Source organism: Ctenocephalides felis, unplaced genomic scaffold (genome assembly GCF_003426905.1).
Source record: "Ctenocephalides felis isolate EL2017-DRISC unplaced genomic scaffold, ASM342690v1 CF-g0.4_SCAFFOLD_01492, whole genome shotgun sequence".
Classification (NCBI taxonomy): domain Eukaryota; kingdom Metazoa; phylum Arthropoda; class Insecta; order Siphonaptera; family Pulicidae; genus Ctenocephalides; species Ctenocephalides felis.
In genome coordinates, this window is record NW_020537646.1 from 61253404 (window position 1) to 61270292 (window position 16889).

The 16889-nt window shown below is 26.8% G+C and overlaps 2 protein-coding genes across 2 annotated transcripts in view; one reads left to right on the forward strand and one right to left on the reverse strand.

The window, feature by feature from the left end:
• Nucleotides 1-2418, forward strand: part of LOC113371533 (proton-coupled amino acid transporter-like protein CG1139) — a 213029-nt gene extending 210611 nt beyond the window's left edge. The window contains exons 7-8 of the mRNA XM_026612162.1: nucleotides 1309-1573; nucleotides 1743-2418. Of these exons, the coding sequence (XP_026467947.1) occupies nucleotides 1309-1553 (245 nt within the window). The 3' untranslated portion in view covers nucleotides 1554-1573; nucleotides 1743-2418. The remainder of the gene's footprint in view (nucleotides 1-1308; nucleotides 1574-1742) is intronic.
• A 1910-nt stretch (nucleotides 2419-4328) lies between these two features.
• LOC113371472 (proton-coupled amino acid transporter-like protein CG1139) overlaps nucleotides 4329-16889 on the reverse strand; it is a 117104-nt gene continuing 104543 nt past the window's right edge. The window contains exons 6-7 of the mRNA XM_026612093.1: nucleotides 8171-8350; nucleotides 4329-4332 (exon numbers count right to left, since the gene is read on the reverse strand). Of these exons, the coding sequence (XP_026467878.1) occupies nucleotides 4329-4332; nucleotides 8171-8350 (184 nt within the window). The remainder of the gene's footprint in view (nucleotides 4333-8170; nucleotides 8351-16889) is intronic.

Here is a 16889-nt window from a genome sequence, read left to right on the forward strand (position 1 = left end):
ATATAAATTTAAATATAAATATAAATATAAATATAAAAATAAATATAAATATAAATATAAATATAAATATAAATATAAATATAAATATAAATATAAATATAATATAAATATAAATATAAATATAAAATATAAATGTAAATATAAATATTTAAGAGACTGTCGGCTCATAGCAAGGAACCTTTGCGTCATAAAAATTTAACGTATTTTTGTTTAAGTCTAAATGTTCTGCGATCATCGTTTGCCCTTGACATTTTTGTGTTATTGCCGTGCGGTTTTAAACTTTTAATGAGGTTCTGTCCTGTTTCGCCAACATAGGTAGAATTTGATACTCGTTCTAAACAAGTGCGCGTCTTCAAAATTTGAGAAAAAATCAAGCGTCAAATCTATGTTGCATACTAAACGAAATTTGTGTTATAAAAACGCTTTTGCCACAAAGGATAAAGTTCCTTAATGTAAGGCAGTCAAATTGTACATTCAAAATCATTATCCTCTGTGGAAGTTAAGCTCGGGTTCACATTAATTGTTTTGTTTTTTTTTAATAATAAGTCTTTTGTTTCTGACGAATTTTATAAGATGGGATAGAATAGGATTCGTGCATGAGGGTTTTGAAAATTAAATCTAAGTTGGAGATCCTAAATTTTTTGTCAAAAAGGAGGATAGCATGGTCTACTAGATTAATGATAGTTCCTACTTTTATACTAGATGAGTGGTAGGAGTAAAAATTTGAATACGTACCTAACCAAGAAGGTTTCTGGTAGCAGTTATCTATGTTTTTAATAATTGTGACATCTAAAAAGCTAATGGAATTATCTTGTTCTTTTTCGAAAATAAACTGAATATGTTTGTTAGAAGAATTGAGATAGAGTAAGTCAAAATTTTGGGGGTGATACAAGTAATAATGTTATCAACATATCTGTAATAAAAATAATGTTATTCTAATGGAATTTGTTCAACAACTAAAACAATGTTACTTGTTATACAAATTCCAAACGAATAACATTATTTTTATTGGATGAGAAAAGCTTTTTGAATCTTTTAATTTATTTTAATTTCACTTTTATTTTTGTTAATTTATCATTTAATAAAAAATTATTGTCATATAACTTATTGTTTAATTAATTCGTGTATTATATTTTTGCATTTTTTCTGTATTTTTATTCAAATTATTTGCATGCACAAAAGGTGAGTCAAATCAAGATTCAAAATGTTTGACATTAAAAATATTTTTCTGTATATATTTATATATATGTATATATATATACATATATATATATATATATATATATATATATATGTTTTTCTTTCTAGTTTTGTTGGCTGTGGCCATCCCTAACTTGGAGTTGTTTATTTCTTTGTTTGGTGCCCTTTGCCTATCAGCTCTCGGTCTAGCCTTTCCAGCCTGCATAGAGACATGTACAAAGTGGAATCAGGTTCATGGAACCCAGAGAGCTATTCTGTTAACTAAAAATAGTGTTGTGTTCATTATTGGATTTGTGGGCCTAATTGCTGGCACTTATACGAGTTTATCTGAAATAATACACAAGTTTTCATAGATCAGATTTTGATATAGCATGTGTGTATAAGTACATATTTATATTTATTCATTTATATATATATATATATATATATATATATATATATATGCGCAGTAATGATACTATTTAGAAAACCAAAAAATAAACACAGTGACTTCTATAAAATACCTTGGAGTTATTTTTGACACAAAATTAAACTTTTCGCAGCATATTAACAAAATTTCCCTTCAAGTCCTAAGAACGCTTAGCTTCATCATCAGGAGTGGTCGAGATTTCCATAGCATAGACACACTATACATTCTGTACGCCACACTCGTCAGGCCTATTCTAGAATATAACTCCATAGTTTGGACACCTCACACTGAATTATCAAGCAACAAACTTAATAGAGTGCAACGGAAATTTGAAAAATACCTTAAGCACTTTGCGCAATCGAAAAGAATTAGTGCACATGAAAGCAAAATTTTTTTACTGAAATGCGAGGACAATAACCTAACCAAGCGACAGCAAATTACTGATCTTATTTTTTTTTCATAAGGCAGTAAATGGCTCAATTGATTACCCTGAGATTCTAGAAAAAATTAATTCGATATGCCCGAGACAAGGATTAAGAACTAACCGTATTGTGCAGACTTCAAAAACGACGAAAAACTATATATTGAACGGTCCAATGAACAGAGTAGCAATGGTGGTCAACGAACAGTGCTCAAAACTAAACTTTTTTAATTCATCACATAATACATTTACCAACATTGTCAAAAGGAATAACACTTATTAGAATTTGTTACCATTACTAGTGTGCTTGAGTCTACATATAAGTGCATGTGCGGACGTATGTATGTACGAGTGTATGTATAAGTGCCCGTATGTGTATTTGTATGAGTCTGTAAAAATAACATAGTTTAACATTATTATGTTACATTACTGTATAATTAACTGTATATAGCCAATTGGCGTATAATAAATAAATAAATAAATATATTTATGGGCCAATTCTCGATTTCAATTTTACGACAAGTTCACACTTATTCTCGGCGGTATGTGTTTTATCATATGATAACATTAATGTTACGCTAACCCTCTGAAAATAAATAAAGTAGTCAGAAACACGCACTTATCCCTATTCGCTCCGAGCGTGACTGCAGCGCCCATGCAGCGCCGTAATAAATATGAACTAATTGGGGTTATCAGTGTGTGGTTTTCATGGGTTTTACATGTTTGTTAAAGAAAAAAGATATTAAATAATTGTTATAAATAATAATAAACAAGATACAGTAATAATGTGAACACTGAATGTTTATTGAAATTATTAAATTTACTTCAACGTACTTAAAACATTGTTAAGTATAATGATTAATTAAATAAAGAAATGCAGTAAATATTTGTAAGGTTAAGTGCCTCATAGCTTATGTCATAAACTCGGAATAGTTCTTAATAAAAACAATATAATAATGATAAATAATATTTTATCAATAGAATAAGTAAATAGTAAAATAATTTATTCAATTTTTTGGTCAAACTAAAGACTTAGACATTATTATAAAGACATAATTTAGACATTATTATAAAGACAAGACCCATCAAATAAAATTGCAGGAAAAAAACTACATTAACTTTTCGAAATTAACTTATTGAAGGAAATATTGTTGACAAGTAGGTAGGACTCAATACCTCGACCGATTCACTGCAAATGCTTGGGAACCCACGGTGATCCATCAACACTACAAATATATATTTCGCATTATTTCAGCATTGTATTAATTAAACTGTTTGCAAAATAAACATTTTTTCGCTATGTGATAACTTTTATTTTTCTTTTAATCATAAAATTACAATTATTATATAATAAAATGTAATTAATACATAGATAATAGTTATACATAATCAATATACAATATATAAATATGTATTTTTCATTATTTCAGGCTTGTATTAATTACATTGTTTTACAAAACAATTTTTTTAGTAAGCATTAAATTTTGATAATACAACAATTTATTGACTTATAATTTTTCTTTTTGCTAAACATAACAATTTTACAACTATTCATAATACTCCGAATTGTATTTTTATAACAATAAGGTTATGATACTTACTTTATTCTTCTAACCGCTGCGATCCACTTTTCCCGTTGATTTTCTTTCCACTTAGCTGTAGAAAATGTATAGAATTTGCAGTCACTTTTTCTGCTGGTATTTCTACAGCCCACTACAGAACAGCTATGGTGGCTCATTTTCAATTATCTTATTTAAATTTGAAATAAATAAATATTTTATGTATTTTTGTTTAAAATTTTGTTTATAATAGCCCCTTTTAGTGTTCCAAGTTAGCCACTACGAACGCTTCGGTCGATTTGACTTCCCCTTCCATGCCTTCGCACATAGCCAATAACATTGGCGAGAAGTTGTACTATAAACAGATTTGACATTTGCTATTTTGACATTTACGCATTTAACATGCTTTTTTGAGGTTATGATAGTGCAAACGGCTAGATACCAAATAATTGTCTTTCAAATGTGCAGTTAAAATTACTTGATTTTATTATTTCAGAAGTTTACAATGTGATAGATAATATGGCATATAATATCAGAAATTCCTATGCCAGAAGATATTTTTAATACTATAATATTCATAGATACTTAGAAAAAAAGAACATAATTATATAGCTACATAAATGTGATTATTTCTAATAAATAAATATAAATATATATATATATATATATATATAATATATATATATATGTATATATATGTATATAAATATATTATATATATATATCTTATATATAAAATTCATCTGAAACAATGTAAATTTCATTAATCCTCCTAAACTATAATTCGGATTTTCATGAATCTTCCTGAAGTTTTTTCGGGAAATTTTTTAGAATGTTTTGATTCATAGAAATATAGTTAGATTGTAGAAATAAATGGAAAAAATCACAAAAAACCGCTTATCATTGTTTGCCCTTGAAAATATTTAAGGCATGGTTTGACATTAAAAACAAAAGACGACTGTCATTTGCCAAACATTTCCATTCACTTATAGGCTAAAACAATATTAAAATATAACATATCTATGATTATGAATAAGAAAAATGTGAGGACTACATTATTATCGCCAAAAAGAAGCTGAGATGTGCTAAAAATTAAAATAATGTAAGATTTAGTATAAGATACAGTCAACACCTGACAGGTGATGCAGTCTGCGCATGCGTCTGTCAGTGATCGCACATAAAACTTGGCCTACAATTCACTTTGACTAATTATTATTTTTTAACTTTTAAATGCAGTCGTGTTTTGCCTTACTTTACTAAACCACGATACAAAAATAATTTATTTATTCAAACAATTATTTAGAAGTTTCATTGTGTCGAAAATTCATATGTTTGGCATTGGATACGAAATATTTACTCAAGACAATGGAGCATTTTGGGTCTGAATATTTTTAATGTGCTCCAATTAGCATGAAATTTTGGAATTAGGTTCATCTTACTCTCAAGTTTAAAAGTAAAAATAATTTAGAATCACCTGCCACTTCCCGGGGTATGGCATCTCTTTTCAGTGGTTCTATTGTATCTCTTTCAAACTAACGTCGGATATTGATAAAAGAACTAATTTGAATAGAAAATTTTTTAATATTTTTCAAAAAAGAAATTACTATTTAAGTTACTGGCTACTGAAAATTTGTTGTTTTTTGCGTTTTTCGTCGTTTTTGGCAATTATTTCTAAAAATATACATTTAAACGAAAATCATGTAATGAACAAAATTATATCAATCAAAATCCTAATAAATCGGTGTTCTATAAATTGTTTTAAGAACAATATTATGCTAGATATGAAAATGGGGTTTTATAGTACTCAAAATAAGCTTTAAAATTAGTACTTCTGCGTGTAAGATGAGTGAGCTATCATGCAGATAAAAGACGCATACAATATTTTGTTCGTTTAAAACAAATAGTTATTGAGTGCCATTTCCACCAAAATTAAAAATAATCGTATTCCCTCTGGAATGAACTTGGTTTAAGAGATCTTGACGGATTCTAGAAAATACCAAAACTTTAGTGCAAAGGATTTCCAAAAAACTCATGATTTCATAAAAAAAAAATCTATTTACAAAAATAAAAGATACGTATAAAGGTATATAAATGAAAATTCAAGGTCTTTTACTGACCAATTATTGCTTTTTATTGTTTTTCTGTTACACAAATATTGATAGTGTACAACCAGATTGTCTTTCGAGTCCTTCAATCCTTTGCCATTTCAAAATAACAGAAGTTACGGTAAAATTTATGATAGAGAAAGTTGTAGCTCATTTAATTACCTTCAAAATTGTGTATTGCAAGTATTGATAAAATCAGAATTAAAAGATAATCCGGTAGGTGGTGACGGAGTGCAAATTGTTTTCACTCCTTCCTTGTTTCACTCTGATACACGGTCTTTTCCTCTCCATTTACTGCAATTTTGTTGATCGTAGGTTGAATAGAGAACATGTGAACAGGATTAAGTAATAATGTATATAAATTTATTAGTGAGAAAAATGTCATTTAGATATAATTACTAAAAGCAAGCTAAAGTATGGTACAAATATATAAAAATTATAGGCAACATTTTTTTGTTTTTTTTTTTATTCAACAATATATTTACAACTGTTCTACATAGACATTAAGTAAATCTTTTGGCAATTATATGTAAAAATGACATCGATATATAAATAGTGAATAATACACAGTTACATTTTTCCTTTATAAGAAGTAATATCATGTGACACGAGTAATTACAATCTAATTAAATTAAACAGGCAACATTATTGAAGCCATTATTTTGGGTAGAAAAAACTAATGTGATATTGTACCTTTACCGGGAATGTTAATTATTAATTCTTTCTGAATTTGTAATACCCTTTAGTAGACTTTAATTTTCAACACTTGTATCTTATGCTATAAATCAAAAAGACAGGCGATGATTTTTTGCGTGATACATTTGGAAAGTCAATGTTTTAGTCGTGAATAAACAAAAAATCATTCATTTTTACACTTCTCATCTACAGGTATGACTTAAAAATTGTATAACCCTTGACATTAAGATAAATTGAGCTATTGGAAATAAATTTGTACTATAAATTGCAGTGTTTAATTTTTAATATATAATTTTATTGAACATATTTTAATATTTGTTAAAGGGATAATTAAAGTGTTAACTGTGGAAATTGAGAATCATCATTTTATTTCAGCAGTTCTACATTCACTCATATATTGATGTAAATAGTAATTTGAAAAACAATAATTAATAATTTTAACTGAACGGTAAATATTAGTATATTATATATATATATATATATATATATATATATATATATATATGTGATAAGGTTTTTCAGGCACAAGTCGAAAAAATAAAAACAGAACGTAAATATAAATCTTTTTTAGTACGTTTGCACGTGTTTTGATTGGGTCTATAGTGCTCTGTATCGGCGTTGAGTGAACACGTTTTCAAATTGGTGCATCGGTGCAATTGGTCACAGTATATATCTAAGAGAATGTTTCAGCCTAAATGTAATTCAGACCATATGCAAAATTTTAAACACACCTTTGATTTAATAAATCCCTGTTATTTTATATATTGAACAAAATGTTGACCTAAAAGTTAAGTTTGCTGAATTTGTTTTCATTTTTTTAAATTTGCAATGTGTTAATGAGGGAAGTTCTTCTTCTTTGCTTTTTGACAGCTATCAAAATTTAATTAATGTATGTAAATCTGATTTTTTTAAATATTTGAACAATTTTTTTATCATTTGATATTATCTTTTCTTTCAGAATTCGAAATAGTCCTATTACTCAATTTTATTTTTCAAAATTCTATATATATATATATATATATATATATATACATATTTTGTTGTTTTTAGAACAAAATATTTATGTTTTAATTGTCAAATTTTGTATAAAATAATTTTAAACTGGTTTGGTATGTATAATTTTAATTCTGTTTTATTTTATTTTGTTACTTTGTTTTATTACTCTGTTTGTATTTTAGCTGAATATTTTAGCCGAATGAGCTAGCAAAATAGCTTGAAACGTATTAAAGAAGATTTATATTTACGTTCTGTTTTTATTTTTTTGACTTGTGGCTGAAAAATCTAATCACAATATGTTTCAAAGTCAAAATAAACAATATCAAGATATATATATATATATATATATATATATATATATATATATATATCTTGATAGTTTTTTCGACGTTGAAACATATTTCAAAGTAACTAGCAGCCCATTCGTCGAAATAAAAAAAGGTATAAAGTATAAAAACTTTTATTTATACGTTTCGACACAAGATGCGTGTCATCATTCAGCAACACAGGACAAAAACACTCAACAAAAATTTAATTTAAAAAATTAAACTTAATAACTTATTAGAGAAAAACATTTTTTTAGAAAAAATTATGAATAACTAAAAGATTTAAAAACTAATTTGACTAAAAGTTATGAAATGCAACATTGTGAAGAGAGAAACACACCCGTACCGAGCAAACATACTCGACATATATATATATATATATATATATATATATATATATATATATATGTAGATCTTAAAATATTTGTTTATTTATATATTTTATCAGTATAATATACCCACAAGTTATGAGAACAAGGGACGTTCGAATCAGGTACTCGTAGAACAACTTGTGCGGATTCTCTTCCAATTTTTTACCAATATAATCAATCCATGTTATATCGATGGCTACGTAACATTCTAAACCGTGTGTAATGATAATCGCCAAGGCCAACATCACTTTTGCCACTTGTGCTATACTAGAAACAATAAATTATGATAGCAATTTAAACATTTTGAGACATTTGAATTGAAAATCCAGTAAACCACAAAACGTAATTAAAACGTTAATATAACGTAACAGCCGAAAAGTCAAACATAGCGGTTGCGTAACCAATAAGACACACATACTTTTATATTTCCGCTTCGAAATCGTTATGCAACGGCGTAACGGTTTTGTTTTTGTTAAGATTCCAAATAGCACGACAACGTAACGGTTTCTTTATGGTTATGTTTTCAAATCACAAAACAAACATATCTTTGATGTTACTTAAAAGTTTAACAAAATTGACTGTAAATTTAAAAACCATTTCTTATATTAATTTTATTACATATTTTTAATGAAAACCTGCAAAATTTACAAAATATATTTTTAAAATTACAAAGCTACTAAATCTAAATATGAATGCAATAAATATAATTGAATAGATACAAAAACTAACAATGCTAACAAATTGCTATTCAAACAATGATTTACAATGTTTTATTTTTATTATAAAGTTTTAACTTTAAAAAATATGTATTTTACTTTCTTATCTTTATTTTACCAAATATATCTTAGATGATATTTGGATAAATAGATATCTTTATTTACCAAATTCAAACCATTTCACTGCTTTCGGTTTGTTAATGTATCTAAAAGAGAACCAAATAGAATAATATTGATTTAATTTTTTTGTAGCATTGCCTTTAATAATATCCATTATTTTCAAGTTAACCATACAAAAACATATTAATTTTTGGCCGAACACTTTACACAATAAAGAAGATTTCAGACTCTGAATTTTTAAATATAATTTTGCCAAAGTAAAAAGAATAGAAAATTATTAACTGAAAATATTGAAGATATTAGTATATTTTGTAACAATACTGCTAATTGCCTCTAATTACTATCATTATTTATTAACCCTTAACAGACGAGTACAGCCATACTAGCGAATAGAAAGAAAAAATGAGTTTTTCTTCCTATAATTTCAATATGGGCACAATGCAGTATTAGACAAACTATTCGAAGCCAATGAAGCGATATTAATTATGAAATTTTTCTAGCTTTGGAAAAGCAGCACTTAATTTTTTTAAAATCTGTCGACCTACTGGGAATAGTTTTATAAACATGTGAACTCGATGAGCCTAGAGAACGTCATGGGGGACAGCGTTTCGCAAGCTGTCCCCAAACCGAAAGTAGACTTTGTATATTTAGAGTGAAGTAAATATGTGTGAAATTAATTGGGCCTGATGTATGGACATGTAATGGATACCGGTTGCGCGGTGGTTAAAGATAAGTCTAGAATAAGTTGCATGTTAGAACAAGAAATGTTTTAAAATAAGTGATTATCATGTGTAAATATAGGTTAGTTAATCAAGTCACGATCAAACGCCTTTTCATTAGTAGTAATTATAATATAGTCAGTTTCTTACAGGATCGCGACGTTACGGTAAGGCTGTAGAAAGACCACGAATGTACAAACAATAATAACAAATCAGAGTAAAATAAAATTATAAGTAATAAATGAAAGGAAATTCATAACAAATAGTGTAATGTGCCGTGCACTACTTCTCGTTAGTTCAACGATCAGATGCTTAAATTAGCATAAATTATTTTGGTAATCATTCTGGCCCACCATCGACGGCAGTACTTAGGATCTCGGTAATATAATTTTATTGTTAGTTAATTCGCGGTTATTTTTTCTTTCGTGTAAGTTTGCAGTTTTGTCGTTTTATTTTTTTTTATATTGTTATTCATCAATTTCGGGTTTTGATTTTATAATTTAGTATTAAATTAGTAATTGTGAAATGAATGAGTGAATGAATTCTTGGTTATCATAGTTTAGTGTACAGAAGTTGTGATATTAGAAGGTTTTTCTATGTATTTTGGGCCATTGTTAACGTAATTTGCAAAATTGGTTGGCGCGAAAATGGATAATCAAGTTGTTCAAGTAATTATTAGAATTTTGATTTGTTGATTTATAAATGTATTTAATTTGTAAAATTTAAAGGTTGTTTCATAATATTTTTAAAATGCTGAATCTATTTGTTATATTTATATTTTTGTTCGTTAACGTTTGTTGTTCAGTCGCGCTGGTTTTTTCGTGTATAATTAGATATTGTTATGCGCCGACACCCTTACCTTTTTACCGTCGCATTTATGCCTCTATGTGCATACTCATTACTCTATCTATGGACTATATCTATCTCTTGAGTTCCATTCTCCATTCTATGGACCCTATATTTCCGGCTAGACAGAGAACCTCTACAAGAAAACACAAGGCACAGTCTCTTTCTATCTGTAAACCTTTAATAAAATTCTGTATAATAAATTATGTAATAAATTTATGAAAACTTGTGTTGTGTTTCAAAATATCAAATTACCTCCATCGCTAAAGGCAAATGTATAACATTGGTGGCTGCGGTACGACGAACTGAAAAACAGGCCTGTATGCGAGGTAATATTTTGTAAATTTTACAAAATTAAGAAAAACACATCGACGTCATAAAATAAGCGAAGAAAGTATTCTGTATCGGACACGAGGATCGGACAGGAACGTATAGCGTGGAAAGCTTGTAGTAGAGAAGGGCAAACTATTGGACACAAGCCGCAGACATCCACAGCGTATTCAAAGTTCTTTTGGCCCGAATTCCGCCATTACGGCATAATACACTAAAAAGAACGCATTTTGGAAGCCATTACAGGATAGTATCATATACATATTTTATTAGAGTTATTATACGGTCATTACCAAATTTTAGACATTCTATTTCATTCTATATTTATATGTTATTTCCATATTTTCTATGTCAAAATTTCCATATTAAAAAATACTTAACGAGAAAAATTTAATTGTAACTAGTGTGATATTTCACTACATCTTCTATATTACATTTCAATTACTATTTCTACTATTTCCAAATTAATCACACAAATTTATTATACTATATTTTACTATATCCTACTATTTTAAGTATTTCCATATCTTGTTTTCTAAACAGTATCATATTTACTAAATCTACTATTTCTTACAAATAACTATTTCTGTTTTCTATATCCTATTTGATCACACATTTTACAACTATATTCTTAATATTTACTATATTCAAAAACAAATTGATCTACTATATTCTAATTCTACTATATTCTAATTACCATTTTCTTTCATTGTTAAAATTTATACTATTTATAGAACTTGTTTGTGATATAGTGTAAAATTACTATATTTTACTATTTTATTATACTATATTTAACTATTTCATTACACTATATCTACTAAATAATTATACTATATTACTATTTCCAATTAACCACACTGTTCATAATTATTTTTAATTATTACTATGTTTTTTTAAATCTCATTTAAACAATTTTATCAATCTCATCTTAAATGTGTAGGTTAATATATTGAATGTACAACAAAGTGAACCTGCAGAGCTTCGAGTAACAAATCAGAGAATAATTAGCAGATCCAACGAGTCATTTTTTGAAAATCATTCTACGAGTCCAATTTTATTACAAGTTATTCCACATTAATCTTGGTATAAGATAACCTATGTATATATTAATCGAATTCAGTTTATCCTATTCCAATTCTCTTTATTTTATCCTAAAATTTTCATAAATTTATATATACTTATAAAAAGATATTATCATGACACGAGTTTTGTTGCTGGTAATAGTATAGTCACTTTAGAGACAGATGACGTTTTCGAAATTATCGATTTTGTTAATAGTAGTCACTATGCTTTTAGTATTTTACATACTGATGAACATCCTATATTATTAGAATATATTATTTATATAAAAATAGCTGGTCGTAATATTTGGCATGTTGAGCACAGAAAGTTTGACACATTCCCAGAGCTCACAAAGTACTTTCAAGATTGGGTGATGGATAGAAGGAAAATTAATAAATATAAACATTTATTGACTCCCTTTCCAGAAACTCAACCTAATATCCCAAAACATGCCGACATAAACGAGTTAAATGACTATGAAGAAGTTTCGGTTTTAGAACAGGAAATTACTTACGAGCAAGCTGACATTAAAGAACAGATCGAAACTTTATCATTCGCAAAGATTTTAGAACCTCCTACGACATATGAAGCAAAGACTATAATTGATGACGAAGACGCAACTGCTATTTTAAACAATTCATGCACTTCCACTTCTAATCTTACTTATCAAATTTTACCAAATCCTACACAAATAACTATTCCAATTCCTTCACCAGAAACTCTTCGAATTCCTTCACAAGTAACTGTACCAAATCCTTCACTCATAACTATACCAAATCCTACACAAGCAACTATACCAAATCCTTCATACGTAATTATACCAAATCCTACACAAGCAACTATACCAAATTCTACACAAGTAACTACACCAAATCCCACACAAAAAATAATTCCAAATCCTAAACAAAATTTAATAAATCAAATTCAATTTTTACCAAATTCAATACAAATTCTAACCATCCTACACAAATAATAATTCCAAGTCCTAAACAAATTTTAATAAATCAAATTCAATTTTTACCAAATTCAATACAAATTCTACATTCTACACCTACACAAATAATTATTCCAAATTTGACAAATATAATTATACCAAATTTTAAACAAATTTTAACAAATCAAACACTAATTCTACACAATCCTACAAAAATAAGTATACCATATCCTAAACAAGTTTTACGAATTTCCAATTCCATACAATTACGAAATTCTATACCCACTTTACTAAATCATAACAGAACCCTGCCAAATCCTAATAGATCAAAATCATATTTTAGACATCTACCAATTTCATTTATGTCCAATTCATATTTAAAATTTATTTCTAAAATTATTCCAAAGCTATCAAACTTTAATTTTAATATTTTCGGTATTCATTCATTCATAAAAATTCAAATTTTACTACCATCATGCCATAATTTGTTTATTTCTAAATTTTTAATAAACAATTACAATCTTTATTTTGGCAGAAAATCTAAAATAAAATTAAAAAATGTTTTAGTCAAATATGAATTTCTTTTGAAATTCTCTACTAAATTTAAGTTTATCAATATTCTGTTTTCTCCATCAATAAATTTCTAGATCATTATTCATTAAAATTTTAATTTTCAAATTTTTAATGTTATATTTAATTCCCTTTGATTTTTAATAAATTTTATTCGTTTATTTAAATCCTTCTATCCTTCCAAACGTTTGTTTCGAGAACCAGTTCCTTACAATTTTGTATCAAGAACCCTTCGACAAACATTATATCCATAATTTCCACATCAGAAAATTAAATTTTTATTATTCACTTGACATTTTACTAAATTTTAAAAGCCCAATTGTTATATTCTAACTTTTATGAAATTGATGATTACAATTTTTATTTTATCAAGTCTAAGCTATCGACTGAATTTCTATCGAAGAGATTATCGACTGGAGGGCAATAAAAATTATTCAATATATAAAGAATTTCTCATATTTGTATTATTTTATTTAGTATAAATATCAAAACATTAAATTGTTCTTTAAAAAAAAATTAATTGAAATAATAATAATTTTACTTTTCCCTACTAAGTTATTATTCTACATTTATATAATTTAGTGTCAAGAAAATTCTATTTTATATTTCAGTATCCATGAAACCTATGTTTACCCATTTCCTAACTCACACTGAATTTAACAAATATTATATTGGTTCCCATTTTTATAATTACTTATATAACAAAATTTCAGTTTTTCATAACAAAAATAACTTCTCTATTAGTTTGTTAATTATACTCAGCTTTGTGGAAAGAAATCTTTGATTCATGTAAATAGGATAAAACCTCCTATACAATGATTATAATTCTATTTAAAATGTTTGTTATTTTCTATTCTTATATGTGTTAATTTTAATTCTATTTTCTTTCTTACTTCTATTGATAATGATAGATTTTATTTTAATTTTCATTTCTACATTGTACCAGTTTTAAGACTTGATTTTGGAATATTTAGTCTTAAGTGTTGTTTTAATTCATAAATATCATTTTCTTGATCATTTTCATTGTATTAACATATTATTGATTTCCATTTTTCTACGTGTCATTTCTATGTTCTTTGTGAAATTGTTCTTTTCTTTTACTATGTTTTTTGTTTCTATATTATGTTTTCTATTATAGTTCATAATTTATTGTAAAAATGTCTAAATTTGGTAATGAACTATAATCTCCTGAAGGGGGAAGGTATGTTATGCGCCGACACCCTTACCTTTTTACCGACGCATTTGTGTGCATACTCATTACTCTATCTATGGACTATATCTATTTCTTGAGTTCCACTCTCCATTCTATGGACCCTATATTTCCGGCTAGACAGAGGACCTCTACAAGAAAACACAAGGCACAGTCTCTTTCTATCTGTACGTCAAGAAACACATAACCTTATAGTAAACCTTTAATGAAATTCTGTATAATAAGTTCTGTAATAAATTTATAAAAACTTGTGTTGTGTTTCAAAATATCAAATTACCTCCATCGCTAAAGGCAAATATATAACAATATGTTTTCCATAGGTTAATTATAATTACCAACATTTTAAATTAAGATTATTAGAATATAAAGTTCGAATTCAAAACTATTATAATTTGTGTAAAAAAAATGTTTTTCTATACAGATTTAGTTTTTTTTTTATTGTGAATATTGTTACGATTTAGTGTATTCAGTTATTCATAATATTTTCGTGAATACTATTACAAAAATCAATTTGTTTTCCCATAAATTTATGATCATTTCCAGATACATGTTGAGTTTTGTTACAGATATATCGTTTTTGTGAGTTTTTTTTGGAAAATAAATTCCTCGAAGATTTTGTAAAAATCTCAAATTGCAAGGATAGGAATATTAAGTCAAGCAGCGAGATTATTTTTATTACTTTTTTTGTAAACGTTTCTAAGAAAAACTTTCATAACGCATGTGACGTGAAATGGAGAATGTCCAGACGTCGGATGTTCTCGTATTGCGATCTTCTGGTCCCTATATGTCAACGCAAGGCTAAAACCTTTTTTTTACCTGTCACATTTTTGACTTGCGTAGATAGCTTTAAGTGTAGCATAGTAAATATTTTAAAATTAGAGCATATGTCTTTTTCTATATTTTTTGTTGTGTCAGGGGTTTACAATCTTTTTCCTGGCTGTTTGTAAATTATAAACGAATTTCTTTTTTAATTTAGTTTTGTTTGCGGTATTGCGTTACAGTATTTTAATTATGGTTTGTTTTATCTCCAAGTTTAGAGCAGTTTTGAGAATTGCGGAGTTATTCGCCTCCGTACATATGAGGTGCTGAATTTTATTTGGGAATGCGTCGGAAAATAACTGCTTACATAGATTTGAATTGTCGCAAATTTTTGTTAGGTAGATTACCACCGCCCAGTAGATTGTATATAATTCGGTGCGAAAGCTCTTGGTAACACCGATATGCATTCGAGTCGACCGGGGCGTCTCTGGTGATTGTCAATTAGAGCGGAATTAGTCACCCCGATCTAATTGTAATCAGTCAAGCCCATTGACATCAAGGTTGATTACGGCTCATACTACCAATAGTTTGCCAAATAGATTTAATGCGGTTTTTCTCATTGATATCTTTTAAATTAAGTAAACTATATTCTAAAGAGCTAAGTGTTTTGACAAAATTAAACGATTTTTTCTTTTGTGGAATGGAAAATTTAGGACCTAGTGCTAAAATGTTCAAAACATTGGATGGGATGTCTAAATCGTTAATGTTTTTACCCACTTATTGATGATATCAGGGTTTATATTTATTTTGGATTCGTTTGCCTTTTTCGAATATAGGGTATTGAATTTTTTTATGAAGGATTTTTTTGACATATTAAAAGAATTATTGAATCTAGAGTTTTCGAAATCTAAAAAATTGTTAATGTCAATGTTTTTTTTTTTTTTTTTTTTAATTTCAATAATTATTACTACTGCTAATTTATTAACATCAAGTAATATAAATAGATAATAATATAAATTTAAATGAATAAAAGAGCAAAGGATAAAATTTACATAAAAATAATATCCGTAATATGATTTAATGTAAAATATAAGCAAATAATAATAAAAATAAGATTAATAAATAATATAAATAAAATTTCAGAATAATAAAATAATACTAGAAAAATAATAAAATATAACAAAATAACAATAATAGTAAGATAATATTAATAATAATAATAATAATAATAATAATGAAAATAATTATAGTAATAATAATAATAATAATAACAATAATAATAATAATAATAAAGCAATAATAATAACAATAATAATAATAATAATTTACAAATTTATAAGATCGTTTGGAATTTTTCGTTTTAGTCTTGTTGGGCGCGCTTCAGAGTATACTTTGTTGGCCAAGTAATTTGGGTGCTCGTCTATTCTTTTTTTTGTAGTTATTTGTTTTTCGTTGAATTTCTTCATTTACTGTGTTAATGTCAATGTGATTATTAATAGTAGAAAATAAGGATATGATGTTATAATTTAAAGATTTATTT